Consider the following 18,986-nt stretch of genomic DNA (forward strand, 5'->3'; position numbering starts at 1 on the left):
CCTGAGCAAGAGTGAAACCCTGTCTCTAAAAAATAGCCAGGCATTGTGGTGGGCACCTGGTGTTACAGTGGGCATCTGTAATCCCAGCTACTTGGGAGGCTGAAGCAAGAGGATCATCTGAGCCCAAGAGTTTAAGGTTGCTGTGAACTATGCTGCCACAGCACTCTACTAAAGTTGACAAAGTGAGACTCTGTCTCAAAAAAAAAAAAAAGAACAAAACAAACAAACCCCCCCAAGAAAACACAAAGGAAGAAAACATTTTTGTACATCTGTACAATGTGTTTGTGTTTGAAGCTAAGTGTTATTATAAAAGTCAAAATTCAAAGGAAAATAGTTATAGTAAGCTAAAGTTAATTATTGGAGAAAGACTTTTTAAAATAAATTTAGTGTAGCCTAAGTGTCCAGTGTTTATAAAGTCTGGCAGTGTACAGTTGTAATGCCCTAGGCCTTCACATTCACTAACCACTCACTCACCCAGCAAGCTCCATTCATATTACGTGTTTTATCAGGTGTAACATTTTTAACCGTTATTCAGTATTTTTACTGTACTTCTGCTGTGTTTAGATAGACTTAGATGCACAAACACTTCTCATTGTGTTACAATTGCCTGCAGCATTCTGCACAATGACATGCTGTGGGTTGGTAGGGGGGAGCAAGAGGCTATAACGTGTAGCCTAGGTGTGCAGTGGGCTTTGCCATCTAGGTTTGTGTTAAGTACACGCTGAGGCTGAGGCTCATACAAAGACAAAATCTGCTAACAAAGCATTTCTCAGAATGTTTCCCTTTGTTAATAGATGTATAACTGTACTTAAATGTGTTCACCCAAGTATTTCTGCCCAGGCTCCATGTGTTCCATCTGGCCCTACAAACACCTATCTCAGCACAGCCCATCTCATCGTACTGGTCTGGGCAAATCTGGGGCTGTGCAGAAGCCTGGCTATCCAGAAAAGGACCTCCCAGCACCTGCGCTGCCCTCGGCAAGTCTGCTGGAATATCCTGTTCACGTGCCTGTCCACCAGAGGCTGGTACAGAGTAGGTCTGCAGTCAGTGGTGTCTGACTGCCCTGAGCCCCTCACCTGATATGCAGCAGAAGCTGCACTCCAGATGAAGCCATGGGGAAACTCTCCATACAGAAACTCGTCCTCCCTGGGCAGCGGCATGCCGTTGTTGGTAATGACCTCTGTGTAGTACCTGGCAGAGGCTCTTGCTGTGCGAGGCCTGTTCACATTATCAAAGTCAACGTGATGCAGTCCAAACTTGACTGTGTAGCCATTCAGCCACTCAAAGTTGTCCATCAGAGACCAGGCAGAGTACCCTTGAAGGTCTACACCATCGAGCCTGTAGGCTGGAAACATTCCAAAGGGAGCAGAGGAGAGCTTTACATCAGGAGAAGAACCTCCACGAAGCCAGGCCTAGTGCTGGCTTCTCAACACAAGACTGTGGTCCTAACCCATCAACTTGCAGACAAAGTGACATAGGCCCCAAGAGATGAACTCACTATCTTGTCAATCTTATTTTTTTCTTTTTTTGAGAGAAAGAGTCTCACTCTGTTGTCCAGGCTAGAGTGCCATGGCCTCAACTAGCTCACAGCAACTTCAAATTCCTGGGTTCAAGGGATCCTCCTGCCTCAGCCTCTGAAGTATCTGGGACTATAGGGTCCCACCACAATGCCCGGCTAATTTTTTTGTTTTTAGTAGAGATGAGGTCTCAACTCTTGCTCAGGCTGGTTGACCTTGTGATTTTGCCAGCACTGATGACCACACAAGTATTAATAAGTGAATTTTCCCCGAGTCCAATTATTTATTGGGGTAAACAGACATGTCTTGAATTCAAGAGCCTTAGCCCATTTTAGAAGATAAGCACAGAAGTGTGAATTTTATGGAAGAGTTTCTTGTTCTGGGGTATATGGAACCCACCAGAATATAAGGTCCAGGAGGACAGAAATTTATGTTTTGTTTACTGCTATATCCCCAACTCCTAGAATAGAACTTGTCACATAGTTGTTGCTCAATAAAGAATGAATAGGCCAAGGAAGATATTCTTGTGGGAATTCTATGTGTGCACATTTGTGTTTTTTCTCTGTAGAGTCTGTCATAGCATTTCTCCCCCAGCTTCTCAAGGGATATATGACCCCCAAACAGGTAAAGACTTATGAAGTAGGGGATTAGAGAGAGATTTGTCAGGCCAGGCATGGTGGCTTATGCCGGTAATCCTACCACTCTGGGAGGCCAAGGCGGATTGCCTAAGCTCCAGAGTTCGCAACCAGCCTGAGCTAGAGCAAGACCCTGTCTCTAAAAAAAATAGCTGGGTGTTGTGGTGGGCTATTATAACCTGTAATCCCAGCTACTCAGGACACAGAACCCAGGAGTTTGAGGTTGCTGTGAGCTATGATACCACGGCACTCTACCAAGGGTGATAAAGTGAGACTCCATCTCAAAAAAAAAGAAAAAGAGATTTGTCGATGGTTCATAAGCCACTTTAGCAAACCATTTTAGCATATGACTTGTGAAATGGTAGATTTTTAAAGGGGAACTGAGCCTTACATACCTTTCAAAGCTTCATTGATATAGGTCTTATGGTAGAATATCCTATCGGTGTCCTCCAGGTTCGGATTTGTTAGCCCCACTCCATTTTCCGTGACATAAATGGGGATGTCCCCATATTCTTCCTTGATCCAGTTCAGCAGTCTTCGCATCCCCCAGGGCACAGCTCTGCCCATGGCCGTGGAAGGCCAGGAAGGGTCCTCCTCCTCAAGTAGCTCCTGGTCATCTTCGTAGGAGGGTGGGTTTAGCCTGGGTGTTTTATGCTGCACAATTTTGGAGTAGTAGGTGTTAAGGCAGAAGACATCGGCCGTGCCCCTAACGTACATCTTCTCTTCCTCAGTGAAGCTTGGCAGCCGGGAAGTGGCTAAGCGTTGTAGTTCACTCCTATTCCCCACTTTCCACTTCATGGCATCAGGATAGTCTCCATTTCTGAAAATGGGGTGGGCAAACCAGCCTAGGGAGAACTGCAGCATGCGGTCAGCTGCTTCTACATCTCTCGGGACCCCTGGTGACTTGGGCTCTGCCCAATGTGCACTGAGGCTCAATGACACGACCCCCTTCTGTTTCTGCCTGTATTTCTCATGGTAAGTGTGATAGACTCTGGCATGAGCTTTGATGAGTGCATGGCCAATTCTGTAAGGTGCCCAGCCTGGGTCCTTCACACCTGGGGGAAAATCTCCTGAGCCATAACCTAACCAGGCCTGGTATGTGGGCTCATTGATGGTCATCCAGAACTTGACTCTGTCACCAAAGGTCTGGAAACAAAAGTCTGCATAGCTGTCAAACAACTCAATCAAAGAAGGATGCTCCCAGCCTCCAATATTCTGGAGGGCCTGGGGCAGGTCCCAGTGGAACAGTGTCACCATAGGAGAGATGTTGCTTGCCACCAAGCCATTGATCAGTCTGTTGTAATAATCAACACCATGACTATTGATAGAACTGTTTCTCCCTGTTGGGAAAATCCGAGACCAGGAGATAGAGAAGCGATAGGCCTTTACCTTCAAAGCTCGAAGCATATTCAGATCAGCATCCAGTTGGTTATAGCTGTCACAGGCTATGTCTCCGGTGGCATTTTCTTTCACATTGCTTCCTGGTGTGTGGGTAAAATTATCCCAAATGCTGGGGCCTTTGCCATCAGCATCCCAAGCTCCCTCTATCTGATAGGCTGATGAGGAAACACCCCACAGAAAGTCATCCCGGAACGTGCCATGATAAAACAAATCTCTTTCAAACTTAGGTTGGTTGGAGAACTTTTCCCAAACTACTTTAGCCTTGGAGGGCACCTCAGATGGAAAAGCAAAGGCTTTGATTTTGGAGGGAAAGTTTTCTGTGTCAGGTGGTGGTGGTCTTTTTATTGTCTTGGTGAAGAAACCATTCTTTTCAATGATTCTGGTGAAAAAGTAGGCAGATTTCCTGGGAGTCCTTGGCCTGCTGCTTTCATTGAAGTTGACGTTGTACAGCCCAAACCTCTGGCTGTAACCAGAGGGGCCTTCAAAGCCATCAATGAGGGAACGAGCAATGTAAGAACGAACATCCACTGAGTCCTCCTTGATAGCTTGGAAGAAAAACACAAGTTAGAATGATTTACCTATTTATTTAATTTGTTTATTTTGTTGAGACAGGGTCTTGCTGTGTTGCCCAGGCTAGTCTAGAATGCCTGGGCTCAAGCAGTCCTTCCTCAGCATCATGAGCAGCTCCAGACTATAGGCATGAGCCACAGCACCATTATTTTATTTATTTTTAAAAGACTAGTCAGATGCAGTAGTGTGAAGGGGGAAAGAGCACAACAAAGAGTTTTATCTCTGTGAATGATCAGTTGAGATAATATATTACCTTTGAGGGAGCAGAGCAAGATGGTGGACTAGAGACATCAACTTGCCAGCCACTCTCAGTGAGACGGGGGACAGAGGACATCGGCCACCTCTGGCTGCGGGAACGCAACCAGAAATATCACTCCTGGGACATATTGAATCAGTAGGAGACTCCAGGAGCCAACGAGGAGGTCTGGAGTTGAGGAGAACCAGCACAGAGGGCAGTTGCTGGGGTATGGGCAAGGGTCAGACCGTGGGCCTTCTGTGGAGGACTGAAGGTAGGAAAGGGCTGTCCTACAGTTTTTGTTTTGGACTGGACTGCTCCCTGCACTGCCTTGGAGGGGCTTGGGTGAGCAAGGGAGTGTCAGGCAACTAAGATTGAATGCTGGGCAGGGGGACGCTTCCATTGTGGGAAAGCTGTGTGGGAGAAACAGTCTGTGGGTGTCCTAGTCCATGGCTGGCTCTGGCGTGCCTCAGGCAGCTATACTTGGGGTGAGTTGAGCACCCATCCCCTCCCGGGGAAAACCACTTTGTTTTAAGAGGGCACTGTTTGAAAGGTCAAGACATGCCACCTGAGAGATCTGGTGAGAGCTTTGGGATCCTAATTCCATGGGGACTGAGTGCTGGCAAGGTGACCAGGCCCTGATTGGGGGCAAGTAGGTCAGAAAAACAGGTTTGGATTTTCATTGAAATTGGAAGAGTGGCTTCTGACCCACAATATTATACAGTGAAAATAGTGTGTGTGTGGGCGGTGCCTGTGGCTCAAGGAGTAGGGCACCGGCCCCATATGCCAGAGGTGATGGGTTCAAACCCAGCCCTGGCCAAAAACCGCAAAAAAAAAAAAAAGAAAATAGTGTGTGTGTTGTCAACTAACACCACAGAGCCACCTGGTGTCGAAGCAATATATTGCAATTTACATATATGTGTATATATTTGTGTGTGTGTGTGTATATATAAAATATACGCTCACATACCTTTTTTTTTTTTTGAGATAGAGTCTCAAGCTTTTGCCCTAGGTAGAGTGCCATGGCGTCACAGTTCACAGCAACCTCCAACTCTTGGGCTTAAGTGATTCTCTTGCCTCAACCTCCCAAGTAGCTGGGATTACAGGCACCCACCACAATGTCTGGTTGTTATAATAATAATAATTATTTTTGGTTGTAGTTGTCGTTGTTTGGCAGGCCTGGGCTGGATTTGAACCCGTCAGCTGCAGTGTATGTGACTGGCATCTTAACCACTTGAGCTATAGGCACCGAGCCCATATTTTCTCTCTCTCTCTCTCTCTTTTTTTTTTTTTTTTGCTTTTTTCCCAAATTTTTTCCTTCATTTTTTTTTTTCCTTTTTTTTTTTTTTTTGTTGTTGTTGCTGTTGTTGTTTGGTTTGGTTTGGGTGTATTTTTACTTTTGCAGTTTTACTTTCTTTAATAGCAAGGGCTCTTCCATTTTGGTTACAATTTTTCAACCTGTTTTATTCTTTATTTCTTTTTTCTTTCTCTCCTTTTTTTCTTTCCTTTGATAGAGATTTTTCTACGTTTCTCATCTTATACACATAAATTTCTCATACAACAACTAAGATATCCCTTTTTTGCTTCAGTTTATATAATTGTATTTTTCAATTTCTTTAACTTTTTATTATTTTTTTCTTTTCTCTGAGGGCTAGGGATCATGGCATTGGTCTAGCTCAAGGATGTCACAAGCTCATGGTATAGAGTGTCCTTCTAGCTTTGGCCTTTGGAAAGACTATATTGGTAGGTCCCCACTATGGCATACTGCTGATTTTATTTTCTATACTTGTTTTTGCCAGGCTGGTAAATAGATCCTGATCTCAAGGAACCCACCTATCCCAGCCCCTAAAGTTCTGGAGTTATAGATGTGGGTCAAAGCACCCTGACAAACACCACCATTTCTTCTGTCTCTGCCTTTCCCTCTTTCTGTCCTTCTCCCCTTTTCTTTCTTTCTTTTTTTTTTTTTAAAGACAGAGTCTCATTATGTCACCCTTGGTAGAATGCCATGGTGTCACAGTTCACAGCAACCTCCAACTTTTGGGCTCAAGTGATTCTCTTGCCTCAGCCTCCCACGTAGCTGGGACTACAGGTGCCTGCCACAACACCTGGCTATTCTCCCCTTTTCTTTAACTCTTTCCTTTCACTGCCTCATTTTTTTTCTATATCTTTTTCTTTCCTTTCTCTCTTCTTGCTCTTTACCCTTCTCTTCCTTTTGGCCTTATACCTAAAGGAGATTTCAACACCTAAGCTCAGAGACAAGGTAATTTGAAGCAAACAAGGCAGTGAGAGTAAAAAGTAGGAAAAGGGCTCAGCGCCTGTGGCTCAAGTGGCTAAGGCACCAGCCACATACACCTAAGCTGGCGGGTTCAAGTCCAGCCCAGGCCCACCAAACAACAATGATGGCTGCAACCAAAAACATAGTCAGGCGTTGTGGAGGGCACCTGTAATTCCAGTTACTTGGGAGGCGGAGGCAGGAGAATCGCTTGGGCCCAGGAGTTGGAGGTTGCTGTGAGCTATAGGCTCCATCTCAAAAAGAAAAGAAAAGAAAAAGAAAAAGTAGGAGAAGGAAATAAAGAAGAAGAATACATACATGAAGAGGAACCAACAGAAAAAATTCTGGCAACTTGAAAACCCAGAAACAGAGCAACCCCTCCAAGGGATAATGAGGTAGCCACTACAGAGGATTCCACCTATAAAAATTTAATGGAGCATGGTGGCTCATGCCTATAATCCTAGAACTCTTGGAGACTGAGGTAGGTGGATTGCCTGAGCTCATGGGTTTGAGACCAGCCTGAGCCAGAGAGAGACCTCATCTCTAGAAGCAGCTGTGTGTTGTGGCAGGTGCCTATAGTCCCAGCTACTTGGGAGGCTGAGGCAAGAGAATCACTTGAGCCCAAGAGTTTGAGGTTGCTGTGAGCTATGATGCCGCAGCACTCTATCAAGGGTGAAATTCTATCTCCAAAAAAGAAAATAAAATAAAAAATTTAATGGGGCTGGGCGCAGTGGGTCACACCTGTAATCCCAGCACTCTGGGAGGCTGAGGCAGGTAGATTGCTTGAGCTCAGGAGTTCAAGACCAGCCTGAGCAAGAGTTAGACCCCATTGCTAAAAATAGTCAGGCGTTGTGGCAGGCACCTGTAGTCTCACCTACTTGGGAGGCTGACACAAGAGAATCACTTGAGCCCAAGAGTTTGAGGTTGCTGAGCTATGATGCCATGGCATTCTACCAATGGCAACAAAGTGAGACTCTGTCTCAAAAAAAATTTTTTTTAATGAAATGACAGAAAATTTAAAATATGAATTGCAGAAGCAATGAAGAGAATTAACAAGAAAGTAGAAAAACAGAACCCAAAAAATGGATGAAAGATAGGAAGAATATAGAAAGGATATGGCAGAGCTTAAGGAATTGAAGGAGTCAATCAGGGAACTTAAAGATGCAGTAAAAAGTATCAGTAACAGATTAGTCCATGGAGAAGAAAGAATCTCAGAACTTGAGGATAAAGCTCTTGAACTAATCAGGTAGTTAAAAAGACACAAAACAAGAGAGAGAAAGCAGAACAAGTCTCTCAGAGAATTATGGGACTTCAAAAAGTGTTCAAATATATGAATTGTAGGGATTCTGAAGGGGAAGAAGAACATCCCAAAGGAATGGAGGCCCTACTGGAGGATATCATAAATGAAAATTTACCAAGTTTCACTAAAGATTTCAAAATACTCCTTTTAGAGGGATATCGAACCCTGGGTAGTCTCAACAAGAATAGAGCATCTCCAAGACACATTGTAATGAACCTATCCAACATAAGATGAAAGAGAAAACTCTGCAAGCAGCCAGGAGTAAGCACCAATTGTGACTTACAGGGGCAGATGCATCAGGATGACAGTGGACTTTTTAGCTAAAACTTTCCAAGCCAGAAGGGAATGGTCAGCTACCTTTAACCTTCTTTTTTTTTTGTAGAGACAGAGTCTCACTTTATGGCCCTTGGTAGAGCGCCGTGGCCTCACACAGCTCACAGCAACTTACAACTCCTGGGCTTAAGCGATTCTCTTGCCTCAGCCTCCTGAGTAGCTGGGACTACAGGCACCCACCACAATGCCCGGCCATTTTTTGGTTGCAGTTTGGCCGGGGCCGGGTTTGAACCAGCCACCCTCGGTATATGGGGCCGGTGCCTTACCGACTGAGCCACAGGCGCCGCCCTACCTTTAACCTTCTTAAACAAAATAACTTTTAGCTCAGAATTCTGTATCCTGCTAAAACAAGCTTTAGAATCAATAGAGAAATCAAATCTTTTACTGACATGCAAACAGTGAGGAAATACGGTACAAGACCAATTCTACAGGAAGTACTTGGACCTGTTCTTCACACTGACCATCACAACAGACTACCAGCAAAGAAAATACCAAGAAACTAAAGGACAAAACCTAGCTTCCACAATGGCATAAAGGATAAAATTAACCAATGGGCTTTCAGAAAATAAGATGAATGGAACTCCACCACACTTAACAATTCTCTCAACTAATGTAAATGGTTTGAATTCTCTACTGAAGAGGCACAGGCTGGACAATTAGATAAAAAAAACATAAGCCATCCGTATGCTGTCTCCAAGAAACACACCCAAACCTGAGGATAAAACAAGACTTAGGGTGAAGGGTTGAAAAACAATATTTCGGGCAAATGGAAATCAGAAGAAAGGAGAGGATCACAATCTTATTTTCAGATCCCAAGGATTTAAAGCAACTAAAGTTAAGAAAGAAAGAGATGGTCACTTCATACTGGTCAAGGGAACAATACAACAAAAAGACATTTCAATTCTAAATATTTATGCACCCAACTTAAATGCTCCCAGATTTATGAAACAGACCTTAAGTGGGTAGTATGATATCCCATAACACCATAAGAGCTGGAGACTTCAGCATCCCTCTGACAGAACTGAACAGATCCTCTAAACCAGTGGTTCTCAACCTATGGCTTGTGACCCCTTTTTAACAATGACAATACATTGCGGCATTAGGAAGGTTGAGAACCGCTGCTCTAAACAGAAACTAAACAAAGATATAAGGGACCTAAATGCAACCCTAGAACAAATAGGCTTAATAAACATATACAGAACACACCATCCCAATGCTAAGGAATATATATTCTTCTTGTCAGCCCGTGGAACAATACTCCAAAATAGATCATATACTAGGACACAAATCAAACCTCAACAAAATCAAAAGAATTGAAATTATACCTTGTGGGCTGGTGCCTGTGGCTCAGTGGGTAGGGTGCCGGCCCCATATACCAAGGGTGGCAGGTTCAAACCCGGCCCCGGCCGAACTGCAACAAAAAAACAGCCAGGTGTGGCTTGGCACCTGTGGCTTAAGCTGCTAAGGCGCCAGCCACATATACTTGAGCTGGCTGGTTTGAATCCAGCCTGGGCCCACCAAACAACAATGATGGCTGCAACCAAAAATAGCCGGGCGTTGTGGCGGATGCCTGTAGTCCCAGCTAATGGGGAGGCGGAGGCAGGAGAATCACTTGAGCCCTGGTGTTGGAGGTTGCTGTGAGCTGTGATGCCACAGCACTCTACCCAGAGTGACAGCTTGAGGCTCTGTCTAAAAAAAAAAAAAGTCAGGCGTTGTGGAGAGCACCTGTAGTCCCAGCTGCTCAGGAAGCTGAGGCAAGAGAATTGCCTAAGCCCAAGAGCTGGAGGTTGCTGTGGGCTGTCATGCCATAGCACTCTACCGAGGACAACACAATAAGACTCTGTCTCTAAAAAAAAAACAAGAAAGAAAGAAAGAAATTACACCTTGTATCTTCTTGGACCACAAGGCAATAAAGGTGGAAATTAAACAACCTTATATTGAATGACAGTTGAGTCAAGGAAGAGATAAAGGAAGAAATTATTAAATTCCTTGCACATAAAAACAATGAAGCTACAAGCTACCAAAACCTGTGGGATATTGAGAAAGCAGATCTAAGAGGGAAATTTATTGCATTAGATGCCTTCATTCGAAAAACAGAAAGAGAGGCTCGGCGCTCGTAGCACAGTGGTTATTGTGCCAGCCACACGCACTGAGGCTGGCAGGTTCAAACCCAGCCCAGGCCAGCTAAAACAATAATAACAATTAGAACAAAAAATAGCCGGGAGTTGTGGCGGGTGCCTCTAGTCACAGCTACTTGGGAGGCTGAGGCAAGAGAATCACTTAAGCTCAAGATTTTGAGGTTGCTATGAGGTGTGACGCCATGGCACTCTACCAAGGGTGACATAGTGAGACTGTCTCAAAAAAACAAAAAATTAAATCAGAAATAAATGAAATCAAAAACAAAAGAATTAATCAGTAAATTAGTGAAACTAAAAGTTGGTTCTTTGAAAATATAAATAAAATTGGTAAACCTTTGGCCAGATTAACTAGAAACAGAAAAGTAAAATCTCTAATAACCTCAATCAGAAATAAAAAAAGGGGGTGGTGCCTGTGGCTTAGTGAGTAGGACGCCAGCCCCATATACCAAGGGTGGCACGTTTGAACCTGGCCCCGGTCAAACTGCAACAAAAAAATAGCTGGGCGTTGTGGTGGGCGCCTGTAGTCCCAGCTACTTGGGATGCTGAGGCAAGAGAACTGCCTAAGCCCAAGAGCTGGAGGTTGCTGTGAGCTGTGATGTCATAGCACTCTACTGAGGGCAACAAAGTGAGACTCTGTCTCTTAAAAAAAAAAGAAATGAAAAAAGGGAAATAACAACTGATACCACAAAGATGTAAGCAACCACAAACTGATGTATCTCTGACTACTACAAGAAAAGTGATAATATGTTGGGAATGGACCAATACCTGGAATAACACCATCTCCCTAGACTCAACCTGGGAAGAAATAGATCTCTTGAACAGACCAATGTCGAACACTGAGATTGAAGAAACAATAAAAAAATTTTCAAAGGCAGTGCCTGTCGCTCACAGGAGTAGGGTGCCGGCCCCATATGCCGGAGGTGGTGGGTTCAAACCCAGCCCCCACCAAAAACTGCAAAAACAAAACAAACAAAAGAAAAAAAAAAACTTCCAACAACAACAACAGAAAAGCCCTGGACCAGATGGCTTCATACCAGAATTCCATCAAATCTTCAAAGAATTTGTACCTATAATGAAGAATCTATTCCAAAACATTGAGAAGGAAGGAATCTTCCCCAACACATTCTATGAGGCAAATAGTATCCTGATACCAAAACCAAAAAAGGACCCAACTAAAAAGAACTATAGACAAAGTTCACTTATGAATATTGATGCAAAAATACTCAACAAAATCTTAGCCAATAAATTATAGCTACACATTAAAAAAATTATACATCACAATCAAGTAAGCTTCATCCCAGGGATACGAGGCTGGTTTAACATATGAAAATCCAAAATTGTAATGCACCATATCAATATCAGCAAAAACAAAGAACATATGAACCTCTCAATAGACCCAAAAGAGGCTCAGGGGCTGTAGCTCAAGTGGCTAAGGTGCCAGCCACATACACCAGAGCTGGCAGGTTCGAATCCAGCCTGGGCCTACCAAACAATAATGACAACAACCACCAAAAAATAGCTAGGTGTTGTGGCAGATGCCTGTAGTCCTAGCTACTTGGGAGGCTAAGGCAGGAGAATTGCTTAAGCCCAGGAGTAGGAGGTTGCTGCGAGCTGTGACGCCACAGCACTCTACCCAGGGCAACGGCTGAAGCTCTGTCTCAAAAAAAAAGATGCCAAAAGAGCATTTGATGAAATTAAGCATCCTTTTCTAACAAGAACATTTATGATTATAGGCATAGGTGGCTTATTTCTTAAACTGATTGAAGTCATCCACGACAAACCCACAGCTAATACCACACTGAATGGAGTGAATCTAAAGGCTTTTCCACTTAAAACTGGAACTAGACAAGGTTATCCTCTATCACCCCTACTATTCGACACAGTTCTGGAAGTTCTAGCCAATGTGATCAAGCAAGAGAAGGATATAAAGGGTATACAAATGGGGGCCGAGTCAGGTGGAGCCTGTGGCTCAGTGGGTAGGGCGCTGCCCCCATACACCGAGGGTGGCAGGTTCAAACCCAGCCTGACCAAACTGCACCAAAAAAATCGCCAGGCATTGTGGCAGACACCTGTAGTCCCATTTACTTAGGAGGCTAAGGCAAAAGAATCGCCTAAGCCCAGGAGTTGGAGGTTGCTGTGAGCTTTGATGCCACAGCACTCTTCTGAGGATGATAAAATGAGACTCTGTCTCTAAACAAACAAACAAATAAAAACATGAAACAGGGCAGAACCTGTAGCTCAGTGGGTAGGGCACCAGGCACATACACTGAGGTTGGCAGGTTCGAACCCGGCCAGCCTGGGCCAGCTAAAACACAATGACAACTGCAACAACAACAACAAAATAGCCAGGGCTAGGTGCCCATAGCACAGTGGTTATGGTGTCATACACATATACCTAGGCTGGTGGGTTTGAACCCAACCCAGGCCAGCTAAACAACAATGACAACTGCAACAAAAAATAGCTAGTCGTCGTTGTAGGGGCTTGTAGTTCCAGCTATTCGGGAGCCTGAGGCAAGAGAATTGCTTAAGCCCAAGAGTTTGAGGTTGCTGTGAGCTGTGATGCCATGGCACTCTACTCAGGGCACCAGCTTGAGACTGTCTCAAAAAAAAAAAAAAAAAAATGAAGCGATAAAGATCCTAAAAGAAAATGTGGTAAAAATTCTTGAGGATGTTGGCTTAGGGAAAGAGTTTATGAAGAAGACTTTTGTGGCAATTGCAACAACAACAAAAATAAATGAATGGGACTTAATTAAATTGATACACTTCACAGCTAAGGACACAACAATTAAAGCAAATAGACTACCTTCAGAATGGGAAAAGATATTTGCATGTTACAAATCTGACAATGGTTGATAACTACTCTACAGAGATCTCAAATTAACCAACAAAAAAGGGGCAAACAATCTCACCTATCACTGGGCAAGTGACATGACAGAACCTTCTCTGAGGAAGACAGAGGAGTGGCTAACAAACATATGAAAAAATGCTCATCATCTGTAATCATCAGAGAAATGCAAATCAAAACTACCCTGAGATATCACCTAACCCCAGAGAGAACAGCCCTCATCACAAAGTCGCAAAGCTGCAGATGCTGACGTGGATGTGGAGGGAAGGGAACACTTTTACACTGTTGATTGAGACTGCAAACTAATACAGCCTCTCTGGAAAGTAGTATAGAGAATCCTCAAAGAACTCGAATTAGACCTCCCATTTTATCCTGCAATCCCATTGCTAGGCATCTACCTAAAGAAAAAGAAATCATTTTATCATAAGGACATTTGCATTAGATTGTTTATCACAACTCAATTTGTAATCGCCAAGATATGGCAACAACCCTAAATATCCATCAACCCAAGAATGGATTAACAAACTATGGTATATGAATAACATGGAATATTATTCAGCCATAAAAAAGATGAAGACGGGCGGCGCCTGTGGCTCAGAGGAGTAGGGTGCCAGCCCCGGCCAGAAACTGCAAAAAAAAAAAAAAAAAAAAGATAAAGACGTTGCATTTCTTTTTTTGCAGTTTTTGGCTGGGGCTGGGTTTGAACCCACCACCTCCAGTATATGGTGCCAGTGCTCTATTCCTTTGAGCCACAGGTGCCACCTGCATCTTTTGTATTAACCAGGATGAGTTGAAACACATTCTTCTTAGTAAAGTATCACAAGAATGGAAAAGCAAATATCCAGTGAATTCAATAGTAACATGAAGCCAGTAGATGATTTAATACATGCCCACATAAGAGAAAAACTCAATTCGATTCAAATTGGAGGTAGGGGGAATACGGGAGTGGGGAGAGGGGAAGAGGGAGGGGGATTGGTGTGCTCCCACTTAATGGATACATGTATGGGTATTGGCACACCTTTTGGGTATAGGAATCTACCTAACATATGCAAATATTGTAACATAGTTGTTTGTACCCTCATATTAACCTAAAATTTAAAATCAATGTATTACCTTAGGACCAGCCAGGATTATTTTTGTTTTTATTTTATTTACTTTTGAGACAGAGTCTCATACTCTGTTGCCCCGGGTAGAGTGCCATGGTGTCATAGCTCATAGCAACCTCAACTCCTGGGCTCAAGGAATTCTCTTGCCTCAGCTTCCCGAGTAGGTAGGACTATAGGTACCTGCTACCATGCCTGGCTAGTTTTTCTATTTTTAGTAGAGATTCGGTGTCACTCTTGCTCAGGTTGGTCTCGAACTCCTGAGCTCAGGTAATCCACCTGCCTTGGCCTCCCTGAGTGCTAGGATCACAGGTATGAGCCACTTCACCTGGCCAGCCAGGTGAAGCATTATTTTTATATAAAATAATTTTTTTTTTTTGAGACAGAGCCTCAAGCTATCACCCTGGGTAGAGTGCTGTGGCATCACAACTGACAGCAACCTCCAACTCCTGGGCTCAAGTGATTCTCCTGCCTCCGCCTCCGAAGTAGCTGGGACTACAGGCACCCGCCACAACGCCCAGCTATTTTTTGGTTGCAGCCATCATTGGTGTTTGGCAGGCCTGGGCTGGATTTGAACCCACCGGCTCAGGTGTATGTGGCTGACACCTTAGCTGCCTGAGACAGGTGCTAAGCCTACATACAATAATTTTTTTTTTTTTTTTTTTGTAGAGACAGAGTCTCACTGTACCACCCTCTGGTAGAGTGCCATGACGTCACATGGCTCATAGCAACCTCTAACTCTTGGGCTTACGCGATTCTCTTGCCTCAGCCTCCCAAGCAGCTGGGACTACAGGTGTCCGCCACAACACCCAGCTATTTTTTTGTTGCGGTTTGGCGGGGGCTGGGTTTGAACCCGCCACCCTTGGCATATGGGGCCAGCGCCCTACTCACTGAGCCACAGGCGCCGCCCAACAATAATTTTTATTGAAAAATTATAAGTAAAGTCTCTGTTACTAATGTTCCTTTAAAAAAGTTTCCCTGTTGTTTTTCTTTTTGGGGGGTAGGGGACAGATTTCAAGCTGTTGCCCTCAGTAGAGTGCTATGCTGTCACAGCTCACAGCAACCTCAAACTCTTGGGCTTAAGCAATACTCTTGCCTCAGCCTTCCCCCAATGCCCAGCTACGTTTTTGTTGCAGTTGTCATTGTTCAGCTGGCTCAGGCCGGGTTCGAACCTGCCAGCTTCGGTGTGTGGCTGGTGCTGTAACCACTGTCCTATGGGCGCCAAGCCAAAACAAAAAGTGTTCCTTTTGATGTGGAAGTTTTGGCGGTAATTTAGGTAATAACACAGGAGCAAAGCCTTTGGGAAAGAGTTTTAGGAGGATGATGTAAAGGACTTTCCAATATTATATCCCTAATATCACCTTTTGGCTTCTTTTCCCTAGGACACTGTCTTTGTCCAATTAAACAAAACTCTGAAGATGTGGAGGAGAAGTACCACCCACCTTCTAATCACCCCGCATCCACTATTCTTACCCTTGAGCACCTCATTGATATATTGATTGAAGTAGTCTATTCTCAAGGAATCCTCAAGGAGATTTTCATTTTCCCCTAAGGGCATGCCATTCCCAGCCAGGTATATTGGAACTTTTCCTTTTGTGTATTCCAGGGATACAAACAACAACAGCCTCCTTATACCCCAAGGCACCACACGAATCCAGGAGGCTGAGGTCTGGGGCCATGCAGGGTCTATGTGTTGGGAGAAGCCTCCGATGGTATCATAGCTAGGAGTGCAGGTGTCTTGTTGGCCCTTACTGATGAGGCGGGAAGTGTAATGAGACAGACCTAGAAAATCAGCTGAGCCTTTTAGGAGCTGCTTCTCCGCTTCCGTGAACTCAGGGAGCTGGGCCACAAGACTGGGGCATTGTTTGTTCATCTGTTGGATCTGGGCTCTCAGGATGGCTGGGTAGTCTCCATCCACAAAGATGGGGTGTGCAAACCAGCCCAGCATAAAGTTCAAAAAGCGCTCAGAGGCTCTCTGGTCCTCGAGTCTCTCTGGAGACAGGGGTTCTGCCCAGTCTGAGTTCAGCACAATGCCCACACGCCCCTGCTGCTGTGTGCGATGATAGTTATTGTAGTGGTGCCAAGTTCTGGCATGAGCCTTGAGGACCAAGTGAGCTACCTTATAAGGAAAAAAGAAGGAAATACAGTGCTTAGTAACAACAACAGCAACAACGGGACTAACAAGCCAGTAATAAGTCAACAACAGAATGTTAACAAGTTAACACCAATGTCAACAAGTCAATAATAATGTCAGCAAGTCAACAATATCAAGTTAAGACTGGTGTTAAGAATATCAACAAGATAACAGCAACGCCAAAAAGTTAAAACTGATATCAACAAATCAACATCAACACCAGTGTCAACTTCAATGATCTCAGTAACAGGGCCGGGCCTGGTGGCTCACACTTACAATCCTAGCATTCTGTGAGGCTGAAGTGGGTGGATTGCTGAGCTCAGGAGTTTGAGACCAGCCTGAGCAAGATGGGGTCATACCCATCTCTAAAAATAGCCGGGCATTGTGGCAGATGCCTGTAGTCCCAACTACGCAGGAGGTTAAGCCCAAGAGTTTGAGGTTGCTGTGAGTTGTGATGCCATAGCACTCTACTGAGGATGACAAAGTGAGACTCTGTCTCAAAAAACAAAAAACTCAATAACATCAATAAGTCAACAATGACTGCCAAGAGTGTCAGTCAACAGCAATGTCAATAATGCCAACAATATCAGCAAAAATGTTGAGAACAATGTCAATAAAGTCAACACCAGTATTATCAACAAAGTTAACAATCAATAATTAGGCATTGGGGCAGCGCCTGTGGCTCAGTGAATAGGGTGCCGGCCCCATATACCAAGGGTGGTGGGTTCAAACCTGGCCCTGGCCAAACTGTACCAACAACAAAAAAATAGCTGGGCGTTGTGGTGGGCGCCTGGTAGTCCCAGTTATTTGTGAGGCTGAGGCAAGAGAATTGCCTAAGCTCAAGAGCTGGAGGTTGCTGTGAGCTGTGACGCCACAGCACTCTACCCAGAGTGACAGAGTGAGACTCTGTCTCTAAAATAAATAAATAAATAATAATTATGCATCATCTGCAAAATAACATCTAGCTGGGCTCCATGCCTATAATTACAGCACTTTAGGAGGCCAAAGCGGGAGGATTGCTTAAGGCCAGGAGTTTGAGACCAGACTAGGCAATACAGTGAGACTTTATCTCCATAAAACATTTAAAAATTAGCTAGATGTGGTGGTGTGCACCTACAGTCCTAGCTACTCATGAGGGTAAAGTGGGAGAATCACTTGAGCCCAGGAGTTTGAGTCTGCAGTGAGCTATGATCATGCTACTGCACTCCAAACTGGGTGACAGAGTGAGACCCTGTCTCAAAAAAGTAAAAATAGTAATAGCATCCACACTCACTTGGCAGGATTAAAGAAATGTATATAAAGCACCAAGCAGAAACTTGGAGTGCAGGAGTGAGCCTGCTGCATCTTAGCTTGTTTTTCCTCTTGTCTTTTACTCATCAGAAGTGGATGACACTAAGTTTTGAAGAATTTCATATCAAAATATGCCCTAGCAGGGTGTGGCGCCTGTAGCTCAAGCAGCTAAGATAGCCAGCCACATATACCAGAGCTGGTGGGTTCAAATCTGGCCCAGGCCTGCCAAACAACAATGACAACTACAATCAAAAAATAGCCAGGCATTGTGGTGGGCACCTGTAGTCCCAGCTACTTGGGAGGCTGAGACAAGAAAATTGCTTAAGCCCAGGAGTTTGAGGTTGCTGTGAGCTGTGATGCCACGGTACTCTACCCAGGGTGATAGTTTGAGCCTCTGTCTCAAAAAAAAAAAAAAAATATATATATATATATACACATATATACATACATATACCCTAGTAACTGAAATTCTTGGCTGCTTCTCCTGTTCCAAATATTAGTACTTAATTGGGTCCTGAATTCCGATACTAAACTGTGCTTCTTTCTTTGTTTTTTTTTTTGTAGAGACAGAGTCTCACTGTACTGCCCTCGGGTAGAGTGCCGTGGCGTCACACGGCTCACAGCAACCTCTAACTCTTGGGCTGAAGCAATTCTCTTGCCTCAGCCTCCCGAGCAGCTGGGATTACAGGCACCCGCCACAACGCCTGGCTATTTTTTTGTTGCAGTTTGGCCGGGGCTGGGTTTGAACCCGCCACCTTCGGTATATGGGGCCGGCACCCTACTCACTGAGCCACAGGCGCTGCCCTAAACTGTGCTTCTTTCTAAAATGCAGGAATGCCTCCCCTCTAAACTAGTCAGTGTCAGGCAGGGTGCTCAAGAGAATGTGAAGAAACCTTCAGAAACAAGCATTTTTGCCACACGGTAAGTGGAAAAGTGCTAATGACCCATGTCAAGTAAACAATGAGCACAAAACTGAGGTGCACTGTGACAACACCAAAAATGCAAAGAAGCCAAGACTGGAAGGAAATACAGGTAAAATAGTTAAAAACAAACAAACAAACAAAAACCCTTTAAATTTTTTCCTTAATGATTGCTATGGACTAAATTGATTCCCACTTCAAAATTCATATATTGAAGCTCTAACCCCCAATGTGATGGTCTTTGGAGATGGGGCCTTTGGGAGGCAGTTGGGTTTAGATGAGGTTGTAATGGT

General features: G+C 44.3%; 1 protein-coding gene across 1 annotated transcript in view; it reads right to left on the bottom strand.

The window, feature by feature from the left end:
• The window catches only part of LCT (lactase), a 73,557-nt gene that overhangs the window by 21,201 nt on the left and 33,370 nt on the right, over window positions 1-18,986 (bottom strand). The window contains exons 7-9 of the mRNA XM_053598086.1: window positions 15,823-16,468; window positions 2,548-4,098; window positions 1,077-1,345 (exon numbers count right to left, since the gene is read on the bottom strand). Of these exons, the coding sequence (XP_053454061.1) occupies window positions 1,077-1,345; window positions 2,548-4,098; window positions 15,823-16,468 (2,466 nt within the window). The remainder of the gene's footprint in view (window positions 1-1,076; window positions 1,346-2,547; window positions 4,099-15,822; window positions 16,469-18,986) is intronic.

This window comes from Nycticebus coucang, chromosome 7 (assembly GCF_027406575.1).
Source record: "Nycticebus coucang isolate mNycCou1 chromosome 7, mNycCou1.pri, whole genome shotgun sequence".
Classification (NCBI taxonomy): Eukaryota; Metazoa; Chordata; class Mammalia; order Primates; family Lorisidae; genus Nycticebus; species Nycticebus coucang.